Source organism: Triticum aestivum, chromosome 5D, assembly GCF_018294505.1.
Source record: "Triticum aestivum cultivar Chinese Spring chromosome 5D, IWGSC CS RefSeq v2.1, whole genome shotgun sequence".
Classification (NCBI taxonomy): Eukaryota; Viridiplantae; Streptophyta; class Magnoliopsida; order Poales; family Poaceae; genus Triticum; species Triticum aestivum.
The window spans coordinates 120,728,283-120,746,104 of record NC_057808.1 but is presented as its reverse complement, the minus strand read 5'-3'; the positions used below and the strand labels follow the sequence as shown (position 1 = coordinate 120,746,104).

Genomic DNA, 17,822 nt, shown 5'->3' with positions numbered 1-17,822 from the left:
GAGAAAAATATTGCAGGGATTAAATTATGGAAAAATAAAAATGGTGTCCTGGTAATAACATTGCACATGGTTCTGAACAACAAGCTGTGTGCAATAAACCCATACAACAGATGCAATTGTGACATGATCAGCGTGTGAGATGAACCAACGAATGCACCCGTTCTGCAGTGACAAAATTTGTGTGATTAAACCATACATCACACACAGTTATGCCTTTCACAGCATGTGCGATTGACGCTACCGACGCACACTTTCACTGATTACAAATCGTGTGGATTGAATCCCTACAAAACAAATGATCCTGCCTTTTTCGTGTGTGCGATTCTCGCGAACAAAACACACGTTTCTCTGTTACTAATGTGTGGGATAATAGCCCAATCCCACAAGCTTACTAAATTGTGTGATTGACTGTGCGATATGGGCTTTGAACTGTGTGCAATGAGCATATATGTACTGGTGGCACTTTAGATTTCATCTACTCTTTTGGCAAAAGGACTACAATTAAGTTATGCCCTAAAGGAAAATGATGATCCATGCTGAAACAAAAATTTGCAAGTAGAGGTAGACTATCTCTTACCAATATTACGAGTCCAGACCGTTTTTTTACAAGATTTTATATACTAGTACATTAAATCTTTAGGCAAGCTTAACCGGCCAAATCCATGCATGCCTGTGATCGAGGTCGACCTTGCCCATAGGCGAATGTATCAGGTTCCCTCGCGAGGTCAACCCAACAAAATATTCCGATATATATATATATATATGCTTTGGGACCTATTGAATAAAAGATGCATATATTATCCAAATTGATCTCGATCCATCCATACCGACCACTCAATACAAGTGGGCAGGCCACTGCTTCTTGGAAGTTTGGATCCAAAACCGTCTAGCAACCATATGAACTTTGCAATTAATTATATTCTAATCGATGGAAGTCAAAGGTCACTTGCTATACGTGACATCACATATATAGATTCCTTTTAAATTACACTGTTAATGATAGTTGTGACTTGTGACACGTGTTGTCAATCTGGCATGTTGGAAACACTATAAAACGAAGCTAAGCTCCATGCTGCCAAACCATCCCAAGTCTCCTTGCACACAAGCTCACTATAGCAGCTACAAGCTACTCACGAGCTGATCAACACCCTTCCAAGAGCCTCCTTCCATCACTTTGCCGCGGAGCTCGACCGCTGCGAGGTTACATAACAAAATGGACCGTGTGATGAAGCTAGCATCTGAGCGCGCCGTGGTGGTGTTCACCCTGAGTCCCTGCTGCATGTGCCACACAGTGGAGCGTCTGTTTCGTGACCAGCTTGGGGTCAATGCGCTGGTGCACGAGCTCGACCAGGACCCTAGGGGCAAGGAGATGGAGAGATCCCTCCTCAAGATGCTCGGCAGGGGGCCATCGGTGCCGGTCGTCTTCATCGGCGGGAAGCTTGTTGGTGGCACCAACAGGATCATGTCTCTACACCTCGGTGGCGAGCTAGTCCCCATGCTCAAGAGTGCCGGTGCTCTCTGGCTATAGAGAGCTAGTTCAAGAGACGACCTAACTCTTGTACAACTCGGAGAGATAAGATGGTCGAAGAGTAACGTGTGAGTTACACATTTTCCTAGAATAATCTAAGTGGCCTAGTGTGTGTCAAGGAAGGTTTTTTCACTCCTACCTTGACAATCACAAGGTTTAATCTCGCTGGTAGTTAAGTAGCGAGTGATGTGCGTGGTTGCTGTAATAATATTCTTCTTAAGTTTTTGTTATATCTAGATGTGTGCCTATTCACTCGCCCTTTTTTCATGACCTTGTTAAATTAATATATGTGCATGTTACATGTAAACGTTTTCATCCCAATCGTATATTTTGGTGAAGTGCAGGTTAACAAAAAATTTCCTTTTTTGAAAACGGAGTGAGCCACGGCCTCCGTATCATTGTGGTGTACATATCATCTTTATTTAAAAAATGTATCAAGTATTCAAAACTGTCAAAAAAAAGGAAAAATAAATGCTCAAGACCCAACCGATCTGTAACACGATTACATGACTCAAACACATATCCTATTACCACTCCACAACCAAACTAGATGGAGATGGTATGAATAATTAACCGAAACATGTTTTCCTGGATGTCAACGCAGTCTCCAACATGTAGATAAGTTTTGCTGCTAATTCATTTTTGTGATATAATGTTAGGAAAACATCTTCCAAGGTTATTAAATCAACTCATGTATTTTTTTATCATAATCTATCCAATCTAAATATTAGAAAGGATATGTGCAATTCAAGTTTGAAAAGTATCTAAAATGTCCCAAAGACATGTTATAGAACTGGAAAGTGGAACAGGTCTCTTTGCATATAAGATCTCTATATAGCACGTGAGTTCTCATACTTTTCACTCTCGTGTGAAAAATCGCATGTGAAAATTTGGTTTGCGAGGAGTATCTGAAATTATGTGTTATAAATTGTTTCAACTCAGGATTATTAGTCGGGGTCAACTTCAACATGCAATCTTCTCGGCAGAATACTCCTCAAAGCTTTAGCATACTTCTCTGCTGCGCAGAAAACCCTCACTGAAGTTCATAGCAAACTTTTCGTGACTCCAGGGACGATATCTCGGTGTGTGCACTAGCAAATACATTAGTACCTCACTATTTTGTCCAACAATTTCCAGAACCTTCAGGGGGCATAAAATTGCACCAACAATTTCGTTAATTATCTCCAAGATAAGTTCCTAGGCAATCGCCCTTAGTCAGCCCGCTCCTTCGCTCCTGTCATAGCTATGTTTTGTTTTGATATTCTCTAGGTAGTCTTCGTGCCTGTTTGCCCTGACCAATTTGGGAGGCCGACATTCAACGCTAGCCGCATACATCTGGTCAACAATTTGAACCAACCTTATGAGATTCGATCAAACCGGATGGATTTCATTCAAGTTTGGATATAATTTACATAAAAAGGTCGATTTTTTGGTCGTTCAACTAGAAAACTAGAAGATAAAAAAACTAAACCCTATACCGGACGACCACCTCGTATGCGTGGCCGCCCTGCATTACTGCACCGCTTTCTCCGTCGGTGTCGCCGTTGTCGTCCCTCCATCGGCGGTGCGGCGCCGGAGGCTGCTACAGCCTTGTCCGACGGTTGCCTGCCGCTCGAGGAGGAGCCGCTCTACCTCCTGCTGTGCCGTGCAGAGTGCCGCCACGACAACTGCCGATGTGGCCTTCGGAGCCCTAGCGGCCGCCTTGCCGCGGCCGGTGTTGGCGGGGCAATCGCTAAGCGACCACTCCTCGCCGATCTTGGTGAGCTCACGGACAAGGCGGTGGCGACGCGTGGCGTCCGTCTCCGTGGTGGTCACGGAGCGGTCGAGCGCCCACGTGGAGGCGAGGTCTGGATCGTTGCGGACCCAATCCGGCGTCACGTAGCTCTTCGCGAACGCGAGCGGCGACTGGCATTGCATCGGTCGTACAGCTCCTGCCGCCGAGCTGCGTGCTCCGCCTCATACATGACGGCCCTCGAGCACGAGGGACCACCGAGGTAGTGGAGGAGGTGGCCGCACGCCTTCTTGATCGCGGGCGGCAGCTCCTCCTTGACGGCTAGGCGGTTGCGGCGCGGCGGCAACAACGGCGTGTCGATGCGGTTGTACCGGTTGCGTGGCGGGGACGCAGGCTCCTCCTTCACATGGCATCCGATCTGGACGCCACGGTGGTGCGGGGGCGAGGCAAGCTCCTCCTTCACGCGGTGTACGATCTAGACGCGGCGGTTGTGCTGAGGCGACGCCGGCTCCTGCTTCACCGGCAGGAGCATGGATGCCGGCTCGGTCTTGACGCGTTGGCGCGGCAGGGAGACCGGCTTCTCCTTCACGTGCGTCGGCGATGGCAGCGACGGCCCCATGTAACAGAGCGACCGCTCCGTCATTATCTGGATCTGACGGACGAAATGTTCGTCCGTCAGAGCGGCCTCTTGAGGAGTCGGGGCGGCTGCAGCGTGGCTCCTGCGACTGCTGCGATGGCTCCGACGGCTACTGCAGTGTCGCCTGGTCCTCCTCGTCACCGAAGGAGATGGCGATCTCCTCCTTAGCGGAGGAGCCATCCGCCGTGGACGCTGACGGGCCCGGAAAGCGTCTCCGACGGCGCCAAGAACCGATGGAGGAGCTTCCATCTACTCCGGTTGCCGGTGAGGAGTGCCATGACTTCTGCATCGCCGGAGCTTGGGCCGAAGAGGGGGAGGGAGGGGCTCGGGCACGGAGACGAGGGAGCGAAGGGAGCCGGTGCTCGGGGAGGGGGTGGTGCATCTCTGTGCATCTCCGGCGCATGGTTTATATAACCGCGGCGAGGCCCAGGCGAAGGAGCGGTCCGCTTCAATGCGGCGCAGTGGCCGGAGTTGGTTCCTCATGAACCTGCGTCCGCAGTGAAGCGGCGGCTGCCGAGAGTTCGCGTCGGTCAGCGCGCCCTCCACCCCTCCCCGGTCACATTGCGACATCAATGCCAGCCTCCCCGTGCTCTGGGCTGGCATGAATGCGACGCGTTAAGCGGCGCCTGCATCGGAAGGAAAGCGCGGGAGCAGCGGGTGACGGGTTTTTGGTGGGCTCAGGGCGGTCAGAAGCATGCGTGGGGTCGGTCCGGACTCCCGCAAATCACCCCATGTTTGTCTCCGGTTTACAAAAAATCGTGTCCGGACCGCCCTGCGAACCGATACAGGACTGCGTTGGATGGCTTCGGCGGTCCGGACAACGCGGTCCGGACAGTTTCGGAAGGTTTACTGGTCCGCCTTAAAGACGCCCTAACAAGCCTTTTCTGAAAGAAAAAAACTGTGTGGCTCAACTTGTAAGGGACCAATCACTACTAGAAAAAGGCTAATTAGTGGCGCACCTGTTTTGGCCATTAATGGCGCACTATAGGTGCGCCACTATTACCACGCCACTAGTAACAAATACTAATGGCGCACCTCTGGTGCGCCATTAGTATTGCAGGTAACAGTGGCGCACCTTGTAGTGCGCCATTACTATTGCTACAGGTGCGCCACTGGTAACTTTTTTTAAATTTTTTTGATTTTTTTTCTGAATTTTGAAGGCGGGAAAATAGTAGTGGCACACCGTCTAACCCCCACCGTGCGCCATTGCTATTTTTGAATTTTGAATTTGGATCTGGATCGCGATTTTTTTTGCCCTTTTTTTGCTCATTTTTTTTGCTTTTTTTTGCACGATATTTTTTCAAATTTTGTTCTCGTTTTTGGATCTTGTACGTTCTTTTGCCGGAGAGGAGGGCCGAGGTCACCGGAGAGGAGGAGGAGGAGGTCAGCGGAGAGGAGCTCGCCTACATTGCCGGAGAGGAGGAGGAGGTCGCCGGAGAGGAGTTCACCAGAGAGGAGGGAGGAGAAACCGTGAGGGGAGGGGAGGAGAGGAGGGAGGAGGAGATCACCTGAGAGGAGGGAGGAGGAGATCACTGGAAAGGAGGGAGGAGGAGCTCACCGGAGAGGAGGGAGGAGAAACCGTGAGGGGAGGGGAGGAGAGGAGGGAGGTGGAGGTCGCCGGAGAGGAGGAGGAGGAGGTCGCCGGAGAGGAGGAGGGGAGTATGGTGGAGGAGAGGAGGGGAGATGGAGTGGAGGAGAGGAGGAGATGGAGTGGAGGAGAGGTGGAGTGGAGGAGAACAATGAAGAGGTAAGGAGAAGAGGACCCCGCCCAGCCATATATACGGCATAGTAATGGCGCACCGTGGGCAGGTGTGCCATTACTAACTTTTTTTTATTTTTTTTATTTATTTTGAATTTTGAAGGCAGGAAGATAGTAATGGCGCACCTTGGGCAGGTGCGCCATTACTAACTTTTTTTATTATTTTTTGATATAGTTTGAATTTTGAAGGCGGGAAGATAGTAATGGCGCACCATGGGCAGGTACGCCATTACTGAGTTTGATTTTTTTCTTATTTTTTTCAAATTTTTTTGCCTCTCCAGATCTTGAAAGCCCCGTAACTTTTTTCTGTTAGGTTTTTGGGGATTTTGAAAATGTTCAACAGGGTTTCCCCAGTTGAAATCGGATGTAACTTTTCGAGTAGATGATTTTTCATATAAAAAACTTTTTCATCGGAGTTCGTATGCAAAAGTTATGCCCATTTTAAAAATTCTCGAGAGATTTTGCAAAAAAGACGAAAATTCATGTTTGTAAATTTTGCTAACAACTAGACCACATATCACATTTGAATCTTATTTTCTTTTATTTTTTTGACATTTCTATCATTTTCTTTTATTTATTTTTTGAAACTGAAAAGGCGGTCCACGGGGGAGGGGGTGCATTTGGTGAATTGTGATGTGTAAATGTTATTAGTGGCGCACCAGGGGACAGTGCGCCATTACTAGTTAAAACTAGTAATGGCGCACTATCCCATGGTGTGCCATTACTAGTTTTAAAAAAAAAAGTAAAAAAAAATTTGTTAATAGTGGCGCATAGAGTGTGTGGTGCGCCATTACTAGTTAAAACTAGTAATGACGCACTGTCCCCTGGTGCGCCATTACTAGTTTTGTAAAAAAATTTGTTAGTAGTGGCGTACCATCGGTGTGGTCCGCCATTAGTGATATGGACACTAATGGCGTACCTACACATGGTGCGCCACTGCTATAGCAGTAGCGCACCACATATGTGGTGCGCTATTAATGTCCATATTAGCTATAGCCCTTTTCTTTTTTTCGATAAAGGGCGCTTTTATTAACTCAAAATGTAGCATCGAGCGGATACAAAGCATAAAGAGCGACACCCGGCCTCTGCATAGCTAAGATGCACACAGCCATCAAAGAAACAGTCTGACAAAAGATATAAAAAACGACAAAGTGGCAACAGTAAAGCCATATGGGGCCGAAACTATGCCTATGTCGACGGAGAAGGTGGACCGATTCGGAGATTATGCTGCCACCCATGTTGGGTAAAAACCTCCCTGGCCACCCGCTCCAACCGCATACACACCGCCTTGAACAACGATTGGTACTCCGTTCGGTGCAGAGTAGGCCAGATACGAAGCCAGTGCGTACAACAGTAAATAACCTGCATAGGAGAAGAGATTTTTCCATTAAAAACGCAATCATTTCTACATAGCCAAAGCGACCATAGTAAGGCAGACGCTCCCACCCGTATTAGCAAACTAAAAGTATTTGGTATTCCATCAAGCCAGTGACCATATATATTGGTAACACTTGTTGGTGGATACAAATTTGACGCTATTTGGATAACTGACCATGTAGAACGCGCAAACTTGCATTGAAAGAAGAGATGTTTGATTGTCTCGTCATGAGTACAAAAACTACATTTCTTTCTTCCTTTCCAGTTGCGTCGAGCGAGGTTGTCTTTAGTTAGCACAACTCCTCTCCGAAGATACCACATGAAAATCTTAACTTTTGGTGGCATCTTCGATTTCCAGATTTGTTTATTATTGGCCACTGGAATCTCTGTGTGCGATAGTGCACGATACATAGAGTTGTAACGCCTACGATACGGCTATATCTCCCACGTGTCGAGGCACGACTTGGAGGCATAACCCCATGGTGGTTTTGTCACAAGAAGGGTCATCTTCACACAATTTCATGTAATGAATAAGAATGGGATAAAGAGTGTTGGCTTACAATCGCCACTTCACACAATACTTAAATAAATCATACATCATACAAAATACACACATAGACCGACTACGGTCAACTCCAAATGAAAAGAAGATAACCCCAAATGCTAGGTCCCCGATCATCCCAACTGGGCTCCACTACTGCTCATCAGGAAACGAAACATAGTAACGATCAAGGTCCTCATCGAACTCCCACTTGAGCTCGGTTGCGTCACCCGCACTGATTTCATCGGCACCTGCAACTGTTTTGATAGAATCTGTGAGTCACGAGAACTCGGCAATCTCACACCCGCGAGATCAAGACTATTTAAGCTTATGGGTAGGAAAGGGGTAATGAGGTGGAGCTGCAGCAAGCACTAAGCAAATATGGTGGCTAACAAACGCAAATAAGAGCGAGGAGAGAAGCAACGCAACGGTCGAGAAGTTAGAAGTGATCAAGAAGTGATCCTGAAGCTACTTACGTTCATACATAACCCAACCGTGTTCACTTCCCGGACTCCGCCGAAAAGAGACCATCACGGCTACACACGCGGTTGATGTATTTTAATTAAGTCAAGTGTCAACTTCTCTACAACCGGATATTAACAAATTCCCATCTGCCACATAACCGCGGGCACGGCTCTCAAAAGTTTATACCCTGCAGGGGTGTCCCAACTTAGCCCATCACAAGCTCTCACGGTCAACGAAGGATATTCCTTCTCCCGGGAAGACCCGATCAGTCTCGGAATCCCGGTTACAAGACATTTCGACAATGGTAAAACAAGACCAGCAAGACCACCCGACTATGCCGACAAATCCCGATAGGAGCTGCACATATCTCGTTCTCAGGGCACACCGGATGAGACATCCTACGAGTAAAACCAAGCCTCAAGTTTCCCCGAGGTGGCCCCGCAGTCTACTCGGTTCGGACCAACACTTAGGGAAGCATTGGTCCGGGGGGTTAAAATAAAGATGACCCTCGGGTTGGCCGACCCAAGGGAAGGGTAAATAGGTTGTTAGGAAAATGTAAAACCAAGGTTGGGCTTTGCTGGAGGAGTTTTATTCAAAGCGAACTGTCAAGGGGTTCCCATAACACCCAACCGCGTAAGGAACGCAAAATCAAGGAACATAACACCGGTATGACGGAAACTAGGGCGGCAAGAGTGGAACAAAACACCAGGCATAAGGCCGAGCCTTCCACCCTTTAGCAAGTATATAGGTGCATTAATTAAAATAAGAGATATTGTGATATCCCAACATATCCATGTTCCAACATGGAACAATCTTCATCTTCACCTGCAACTAGCAACACTATAAGAGGGGCTGAGCAAAAGCGGTAACATAGCCAAACAACGGTTTGCTAGGAAAGGTGGGTTAGAGGCTTGACATGGCAATATGGGAGGCATGATATAGCAAGTGGTAGGTAGCGCGACATAGCAATAGAGCGAACAACTAGCAAGCAAAGATAGAAGTGATTTCGAGGGTATGGTCATCTTGCCTGAGATCCCGCAAGGAAGAAGAACGAGTCCATGAAGAAGATAAACGGACGAAGTCGAACGGATCCTCAAAATCGCAACGTAACCGGAACTATCAAGGAGAAGCGCAACCGGAAAGAAGCAAGCAACATAGTAAACAATCATCACATGAACATGGCATGATGCACAATCAAGTATGATGCATGTCCGGTTTAAAGAGGCATGGCATGGCAAAGTGCAACAAACAACACTACAAATTAAGTGGAGCTCAATATGCAATGACTTGCATATTGACGAAACACCACATGACTCATTTAGTTCTCTCTCGGTTATGTACCCAACAATATTAAATGTTATTAAACAAGGCAAGGGGTGAAGCATGATTAAACTAACTATTTAGGCAAGTTTAAATGAGGCCGGAACAACAAACAACAATTCCGGAAAATCCCCACATGCATATTTTGGATATGGTACTGTTCTGCCTAAAATCATATTTTATTGTTGTTAAATAGTAAAACAAGGTGCACCAAGTTAATCTATGCATTTTTCTACCCCATTTACATATAAAGTTTATTAAATTCGGAGTTGCGGTTAATTAGTTATGAAATAAATCATTTTAACATGCTATTTATGCAAATTAATTCAAACCACACATTTAAACATGTTTAACATGGATGAAAGTTGGATATTATGAAACTGGATGAAATTCTAAGCATTTTACATATTTAAAACATTTTAATCCGATGCACGGTTGATGAGTTATTATATGCATGATGTTTGAGGGTTTTTCTGTAAAACTACAAACTCTGGAATAATTAGACATATTCGCAGACGCTGAAAAAAACAGGAACTGGGCCGCATCTCGGGCGGACTGGGCTTCTCACCAGAGGGCCAGGTCGGGCCGGTGGTGGAGGGAGGCCGAAGCAGGCCGGGTTGGGGAGGTTCCTGGTGGCCCAGGAGGCCAAGGAGATGGGCAGGTCGCGGTCAATCTGGCTGGAGTCGGTCAACGCGAGCGCGTGGCTCGTCTACGAAGCAGAGGAAGCAGGGGTGCGACGGCTTCAGGCGGTGCAGGCGCGGCAATAGGGCGATGCAGGGGAGCGGCAGCGTCAAGCCTCCTGGATCCGCGCGACGAGGAGGAAGACTGGGCGCGGGCGAGCTCGTGCCCGAGCGCCTGCAGATGGCGCGGCGGCGGAGCTTGCTGCAGGGTCGGCCATGGTGACGAGCAGCGATGGGGTTCATGCGGGGAGGGTCGAGGAGGAGGCCTCGGGCGCTCGCTGCTGGAGAAGCTCCTGCTCCTGTGGTCATGGAGGAAGGCGACTGCAGGGCCGAAGGACGACGGGGCGGCTCAGGGCTCCGGTGGCGCGGGGCTGCAGGGAAGCTGGAGGACGACGGGGGCCAGGCGAACTTGAGGGCCAGATGGCGAGCTTCCTCCTTGGGCATCGGGGTTCCCTGGAGAAGATCGAGAGAGAGAAGAATTCAGAGAGAGACGGAGAAAGAACCAGAGGGAGGGAGAGACCACGGGGAAGGAGAGGGAATGCGCTCATCTGCTGGAAGTGGTTGCCGGCGGCGAGGTTCGCCGGGGACAGCGGGTCGCGTCGACCACGGGGTGGAGGTCCCGCGTGTGCTGGCGCGGTGAGGTGCTCGGGCAGGGGAAAGCAAATCCATGGGGATCGGGAGGGGCTCGGCTCTCCTCGGGCGTGGAATGGATCGAGGGGAAGGTGGAAGCTGGTTGGTTGGATCTGGCAGGGGGAAATCCCGAGGGGGATTTGGAAGGCGGCGGCAGGCGACGGGACACATCTCCTAGATTTTAGGGTTTGTGCAAAATAGGCTAGTGGTTGATCTATATATATATAGCAAATGTGCTAAGTTTAGGGGTAATTGGTCCGTCCGATCGTAATCGGGCGGTCGCGAATAAATAGGCTAGGGAGTCCAAATAAGAAAACTGAGATGTATTATAGATGTTAGGGGATGATCCGGACCCATCGGTGATGACTGAGCGGGTCGGGTTCGGGACAGCTTCGGACACACACACAAGGGGGTTTGTGCACTGTATAGAGAGACTCCAGTTTAGGCAAGAGGGCAAACGAATAACAAGGTTGGTCTCGGAACGGTCAACGAAAGCAAGGGGGGACACGGCAACTACGAGCGGATGCAAGTTTTAAAAACAATGACAGCAACGAGTGCCGATGCAATGCGGATGATACCATGATGAAATGCAACCAACAAATAAAACACACGGCGATCACGAAGAACATGGAAGGCCTCTGGAGCGTCGGTCTCGGGGCGTCACAAGAGTCAACTGTGAAGGACCCAGATGTAGTAAGATTCCAGCGAAACACATCCCGCCCTTGTGTCAAGTTAATCGAATCCAAACGGGATAGAAGATGTTGCCATGATACAAGACGGGGCCCAACCAAATCCCTCCGAAATGATATATCTGGCGGGGAAGTGTTCATCACATGCGCAAGAGTATCATTCTTATCGCGTACAATGCGGTACAAGGCTGGGTACTGTTCTCGGAGAGTGGTATTTCCTAGCCACTTGTCCTCCCAGAAACGTATCTCCGAGCCGTCCTTTATCGCGAAGGATCCGAAACAGAAAAGATGTTTCTTTACCGCCATCAGACCAGCCCAAAAATGCGAGTCACCGGGCTTTCAATATGCCTGGGACAACGCCTTTTGGCCCAAATACTTGTTGCGTAGCATAGTTTGCCAAACACCATCCTTAGTAAGTAGCTTGAACAACCATTTACTGAGTAAGGCATCATTCTTGACCTGGAGGTCCTGAACACCTAAGCCTCCTTGGTCTTTCGGTCGGCAAACGACGCTCCATTTGGTTAGTCTATACTTTTTTTTTCACTTTCTCCTTGCCAAAAAAATCTGGATCTGAAGTAATCCAGTCTTTGTAGAACCCCTTTGGGTAGTTGGAAAAATGAGAGCATGTAGAGAACCATGTTGGTGAGGACAGAATTGATCAAAACTAGTCGTCCACCAATGGACGCAAGATCCCCATTGTCCCCTTCACCGGCGGTGTGCAGGCTATCCCGGCGGCCACCTCTAGGGACGGCGAGGGAAGAGGGAAGGGCGGAGGGGGTGGCGGCGGTGGGAACTAGGGTTAGCCCCCCCCCCCCCCCCCCCCCCCCCCCCCCCCCCCCCCCGTCGCCCTGGAGGGGACATGAGGGACTCGGGGGAGTAGAGCATCCAACTTTTTAATTTGAAATCTCAAATTAACCTAGTGACCTTACCCATTTTTGTTTTAATCAATTTATATTTCCTTCCCAATACTTGACTTGAGATGTTTTACTAGGTAGCTATATATAGAAATGAATTAGGATAACTTGATTAATTACATATTAAAGTTTACAAAAATGGTTAAGACGGAATGCTACTGTCTTAGCCATGCTAGCTAGCAATTTGTTCATACATCGAAGATGATAGAGTAATAGATGGATATAAAGGCGTGCACATGATAGATATGCATGCATAGATATATTGTGATCTCGATCACAACATCTCATTTGCAGAGTAAAACAGGGGATATGCCGCGCATGGATCCATGGTCCATCGTCTCGATATTTTTTGTTCTTATCAAAATTTATCTCATTTCAAAATATTATGTTTGTTTTCTTTCTTGTTTCAGCGTGTGTCATCATGTTTCATTGTGTACCAATAAAAAAGAATGATACATTAAAAACTACACTTTGAAATGAGAAGAAAAATCAAATGTAATGCTTTGAAACAAGACAAATTCTGAAAACAGTAAGCAAAGTAGCATGAATCTCAAAGTAACAACAGACGGTGAATCCGTGTGGATCTGTGCACGGTAGAATTACTTTTCTCCATATATACACTATATATAAACTCTAAGCTGTTGAGACTCGGGACAGCAAGGCAAGCAGTGAAGAAGAGTTGCACAAGAGGGAAATTAAGATGATCAAATGCCTCGAACATTTGGTGACTATCTATACTTTATGTGTTTTACATCTGCGTGCGTATCAACGGCTTTATCTGAAAGATTCTGATAAAACCACAAATGGAATGTGTGGTTAGATAAGATCAAGGAAGGTATCTAGCCTTAGGCAATGGCGTGGCTTGTTGGGTGCCACATTGTGAGCATTTTTGTTTTGTTTTTTCGAGAGTCTATTCTAATACATGGTAGCAAGAGGTCTCTATCTCTATGCATGTGGCATGATCACTTTAGTTTTGACTTTCCTTTCCTTGTTTTAAAATATGTCTTTTTGTGATGTTTCTTTTATTTTCTTTCTTTTTGGCATAACTTGATTTAGTGCCTGTGCATATGATGACTAGTCGACCAATGCAATGTGGTACACATCTATTCGTTTGTGTAACATGTTGTACGATTGATTCTAATTTGGACATATACTCGCTTCCGCTTTTCGTTGTTCATCACTGTTCTGGATTTTGTTTATATCTTCAGAATATTAGAAGGTACATGTATTATATAAAATTAATCAATTATAACTTATGAATTACTCCAGTTCTGACACACCCTATTCTAATAGAGGAAGCTCAACATTAACTGAAAAATTAATATTTGAATGGCAAAAATAATACGCCCTCTCGGTTCAATTCTAGAAAGCAACTCTTCTTTTACATTATGTACGTATCTACGCAAACTCACTAGAAATACTAATTTTAATGTTATAATTAAATACATGAAAAGCTGAATAACTATATCAGCATCCAATGCTGTCGTATGTGGCCCAGGGATATGAAAAAGATTAGGGGATCTTTCAAACTTTGGTGGGATTCCATATTTTTCAGTGATTGGCATCCAAAATATTCCCACTAAATCTTGTTATCCCTCATCCAGTATGCATGCCATGTCCGCTACCCTTTCATCAAATGGACATATATGCATATCATAACATAATTCACAAGGGTGTTATGTTCCATGGAGGTACATATTTTTTATGTCTTGTGGAGCATTCGAAAATTGTCCAATTTCCGTCGTTGCAAAACCTTGATTTCCCTCGTATTTCTAGTTTGAATAACAACTAGATCAATAAGACCTGATCAGTTGTATGCCATAAGAGTGATATCATTAAAAAGTGCTTTTGAGTACAAATAAAAAGTTTAACTTTCAGTGTCACTTAGCCACAGTTAAGTAGTTTAATTGTTGATCAAACTTAAATTTTTGTATCAGTGCTGCTGATTGATATGTTTGCATCACAAGGAGTAGTTTTGGACAAGAATGATTGGATCACTATGAAACAGGTGGGATACCTATAATATCATTATCTGAGATTTACATCAAGAAATAAAATGTCCATTTAAAAAATAAATGAGAGCGCCACGAGTCAGAGCCGAGGCTCGAACCCGGCCAGGCTGGCTGCAACTGCAGCAGCACAACCAACAGGTCGACGCCCCGCCCTCAAATATCCATTTGAAGGAGAAAAGAGATTGTGAAGAAGACAATAATGTATCTTCCAAGCAAGAAGATTAGTGATCCTCAAAAAAAGGAAGAAGATTAGTGGAGCGTAGCTTTCGGTCGTGTAAGCTACCCGGTAGCGCTAGAGTCAATTGCAAGAAACCACCACATTTGCGGCTAGGTTTGCAGAAAACCACCAACTCGTTAATCCGTTGCAGAAAACGCCGGAAAATTTGTTAAGTCGTTGCAAAAAGCACTGATCGGGTGATTTGGCCCGTTTGATCACTTTCTGACAAGTGGGGCTGGATTGTAAGGAATTGACTTAGCAAAAAATTAGCACATACACCCCTAGATCTAAAAATCAAAAGCAATCAGATCCTCCCCGGTGGAACACCAACGCCATATCCCCTACGCGCTGCCGCCGCGCTGCTGCCATCCGCCGCTGCTCTGCTTCGGGCCGGGAGGATGAGGGAGGAGGAGGAGCCCAGCTGGTTTGCGCGCTTCGAAGAGGACCTGTCGGCGCCGGGCGAGCTCATGCCGCGCAGTCGCTCATCACCCGCCAACTCGCCGCTGCCTTCGACATCCCCATGCACAGGGGCGGCCCGCTCAACAGCGGCGCCGACGGCGCGGGCGGCCAAGAGATGAACGGCGGCGCGTCGTCGGTCGCCGGCTCCAGCGGAAGCAAAGGGGAGGAGCCGGTCAGGACCCTCAAGCGGTTGCGCCTCGTGTGGACGCCGCAGCTGCACAAGCGCCGGAGGGGCCTCTGGATCGAGCTCGTCCTCCTTCGTGGATGAGGGCGACGGGAAGTAGAGCAGGTAGACTCATCTTGTCGCCTCCCCCCTCCAACCCCGCCCTTGACCACATCGGAGGAGGAGGGTGCCGCTCCTCTGCTTCGGCTCCCGACGCGTGCTCCATGTCGCTGACCCGACCGCCACCGTCGCTGCAGCACCGGCAGACCAACGCCTCGGAAATGCACGCACCCTAGCCGCCTCCTCGTCATCTGCCGCGGCCATGGCCGTCTCCTACGCCAACGAGGGCGTCGCCGTACGTACTGGACGGCAAGGCCAGTGCGCCGCGGTTGTCCACACCGGGGGCCTGATTGCCTTTTCTGTAAATATCTAGGGGTGCGTGTGCTAATTTTTTGCCAGTTAAGCTCCTTACAATCTGGCCCCACTGTCAGAAAGTGATCAAACGGGCCAAATCACCCAATCAGTGATTTTTGCAACGACTTAACAAATTTTCCAGTGTTTTCCGCAACGGATTAACGAGTTGATGGTTTTCTGCAAACCTAGCCGCAAATGTGGTGGTTTTTTGCAATCGACTCGTAGTGCTAGGGCTGCATGCATGCGGTAGATGGAAGGAGGAAGAGCCGTGGAAGAGATGAGCTAGCATTTTTGTTAAGTTTTTTTTTAAAGAAGGATAACCCCAGCCTCTACATGAAGACGATGCATGTAGCTATATATTATTAATAGTGTAAACTCCAGCAGCTGAACAACATCGATCCAAAAAAAGCAGGAAATAAATACTGAGGCCATATACCTCGCGACAGTACCCAACAGATAGTCACTAATCCCTATGATAGAAGACACAACATAAACGAAAAATACACAACTCGGAAGCTACGCCTTTAAGAAGGAATCGCCGCACGTGCGCTGATGATGGCGAGTCCACCACAAGGTTGAACTTCGAATTCTCATCCACAAAGCCAAGTTTCAATCCACCACCTTCAGCAAGGACACGACACAGGCACGCGGTGACATAGCCTGATCAAAGATCTTGTGTTTCCACCGGAGTGCATGAACTCGTCATTGAAGCGGTCTGTACCATCCGCTCTTATCCGTCTACCAACACCTCGATAGCCGGATACCTCTGAAAAAAACAACATAAGACAAATACGTCCCATACCGCTTGCCTCCCGCTACTATCCGACAGACACAGACTAAACTCGAGTTAATGGGTCAGGTCTAAATTCAAGTCTTGTTTCTTTTCCCTGGAAATAGGTTTTATCCATGTAATTTCTGAATTCTGAGCATTATATAAGTTTTATGTCCGTAATGAAAATGGACCCGGGGAGCTTTTTATCCCTAATTTTTTGTTGTTGCATATGGCAATGAACCGTTGTTATACTAACAGTCATATGACAAGTGACAGAGATACCCCACGGTGGTCACTTTGAGCGTGCTATGCACACGTCGAGGATTCTTATGCCACCCGCCTCTCGCTCGCCTCGTCTCTCTCTCTCTCTCTCTCTCTCTCTCTCTCTCTCTCTCTCTCTCTCTCTCTCTCTCATATGCGCTATAAAAGGAGGGCCTCGCACCATACTCTAAACACATCACACACAAGGCAAAACCACCCAGTAACACTAGCTTTCTTTCTCAGAGAAAAACAGTAGCTTTCCAACTAGCTCCTTTCACAATCCATCAAGAAGATCGACGAGAACATATGGAGAGGGTGACGAGGCTATCGACGGAGAAGGCGGTGGTGATCTTCACGCCTAGCAACGACTGCCCAATGAGCTACACAGTGACGACCCTCTTCTCGGGCCTCGGCGTTTGCGCGGCCGTGCACGAGCTGGACAAGGACCCCCGGGGCCGTGACATGGAGCGCGACCTCGCCCGTCGCCTGGGCCGCACGCCGGCCGTCCCGGCCGTCTTCATCGGCGGCAAGCTCGTCGGTTCCACCGACAGGGTCATGTCGCTGCACCTTGGTGGGAAGCTGGTGCCCATGCTCAAGGCCGCCGGGGCGATCTGGCTCTGAGCCTGAGAGGCTGAGAGAAGCATCAAGTTAACTCCCACGTATAAGTACCGTTAGTAATCAAAATTTTACACTGCATGCATGCGCGCGTAGAGAGGTTTGGTTTGTATTTTGCCTACTAAACCATCCTCACATGAGTACGTAAATGAAGACGGGAGCACCAGAAGTTTTGGCCTCTATCGATAAGGGAATGACAAAGCTGCGTATCTTTATATGAGAAGTGGACTTTTTCCCATTGCACCACGTTTTCAGGCTTATCTTTTCAGCACCGAGTTTACGTTTTCAAACCATTCACAAATAATGAACTCGTTCACAAACGGCCACGGCACCGGCCAATCTCTCTGAACCTCGAGTTTTTTTTTTCACTTCTTTTTCTCCCTAAAACCGGTTGGCAGAGTCTTCAAATTCATTACTGAATTCTAACTTTGCCCGCAAAATAACATTTGCCGAGTTCCACGATAAAACACTAGGCAAAAGAACAGCACTCGACAAATCGCATGTTTGCCGAGTTCCTGCCATATGGCACTCGGACAAACACAAATTTTGCCAAGTTCCTACCACACTATTGGAATCCGGAATTTCACCGAGTTCAATTCATCGGGAGGCGAGTTGTTGATAATTGAGCTCCGCAGTG

General features: G+C 47.6%; 2 protein-coding genes across 2 annotated transcripts; both read left to right on the top strand.

Annotated features, from left to right (window-relative positions):
- The first annotated feature begins 1,098 nt into the window (after nt 1-1,098).
- Nucleotides 1,099-1,764, top strand: LOC123124465 (putative glutaredoxin-C14). The gene has a single exon (XM_044545080.1). It carries the CDS (start codon nt 1,214-1,216, stop codon nt 1,526-1,528), a length of 315 nt encoding a protein of 104 aa, XP_044401015.1. The 5' UTR covers nt 1,099-1,213; the 3' UTR covers nt 1,529-1,764.
- A 15,013-nt stretch (nt 1,765-16,777) lies between these two features.
- On the top strand, nt 16,778-17,423 carry LOC123124464 (glutaredoxin-C15). The gene has a single exon (XM_044545079.1). It carries the CDS (start codon nt 16,877-16,879, stop codon nt 17,189-17,191), a length of 315 nt encoding a protein of 104 aa, XP_044401014.1. The 5' UTR covers nt 16,778-16,876; the 3' UTR covers nt 17,192-17,423.
- Nucleotides 17,424-17,822: the final 399 nt, after the last annotated feature.

Coding starts and splice junctions, on each gene's coding strand:
- LOC123124465 (XM_044545080.1), top strand. CDS start 1,214: ATGGACCGTGTGATGAAGCTAGCATCTGAGCGCGCCGTGGTGGTGTTC.
- LOC123124464 (XM_044545079.1), top strand. CDS start 16,877: ATGGAGAGGGTGACGAGGCTATCGACGGAGAAGGCGGTGGTGATCTTC.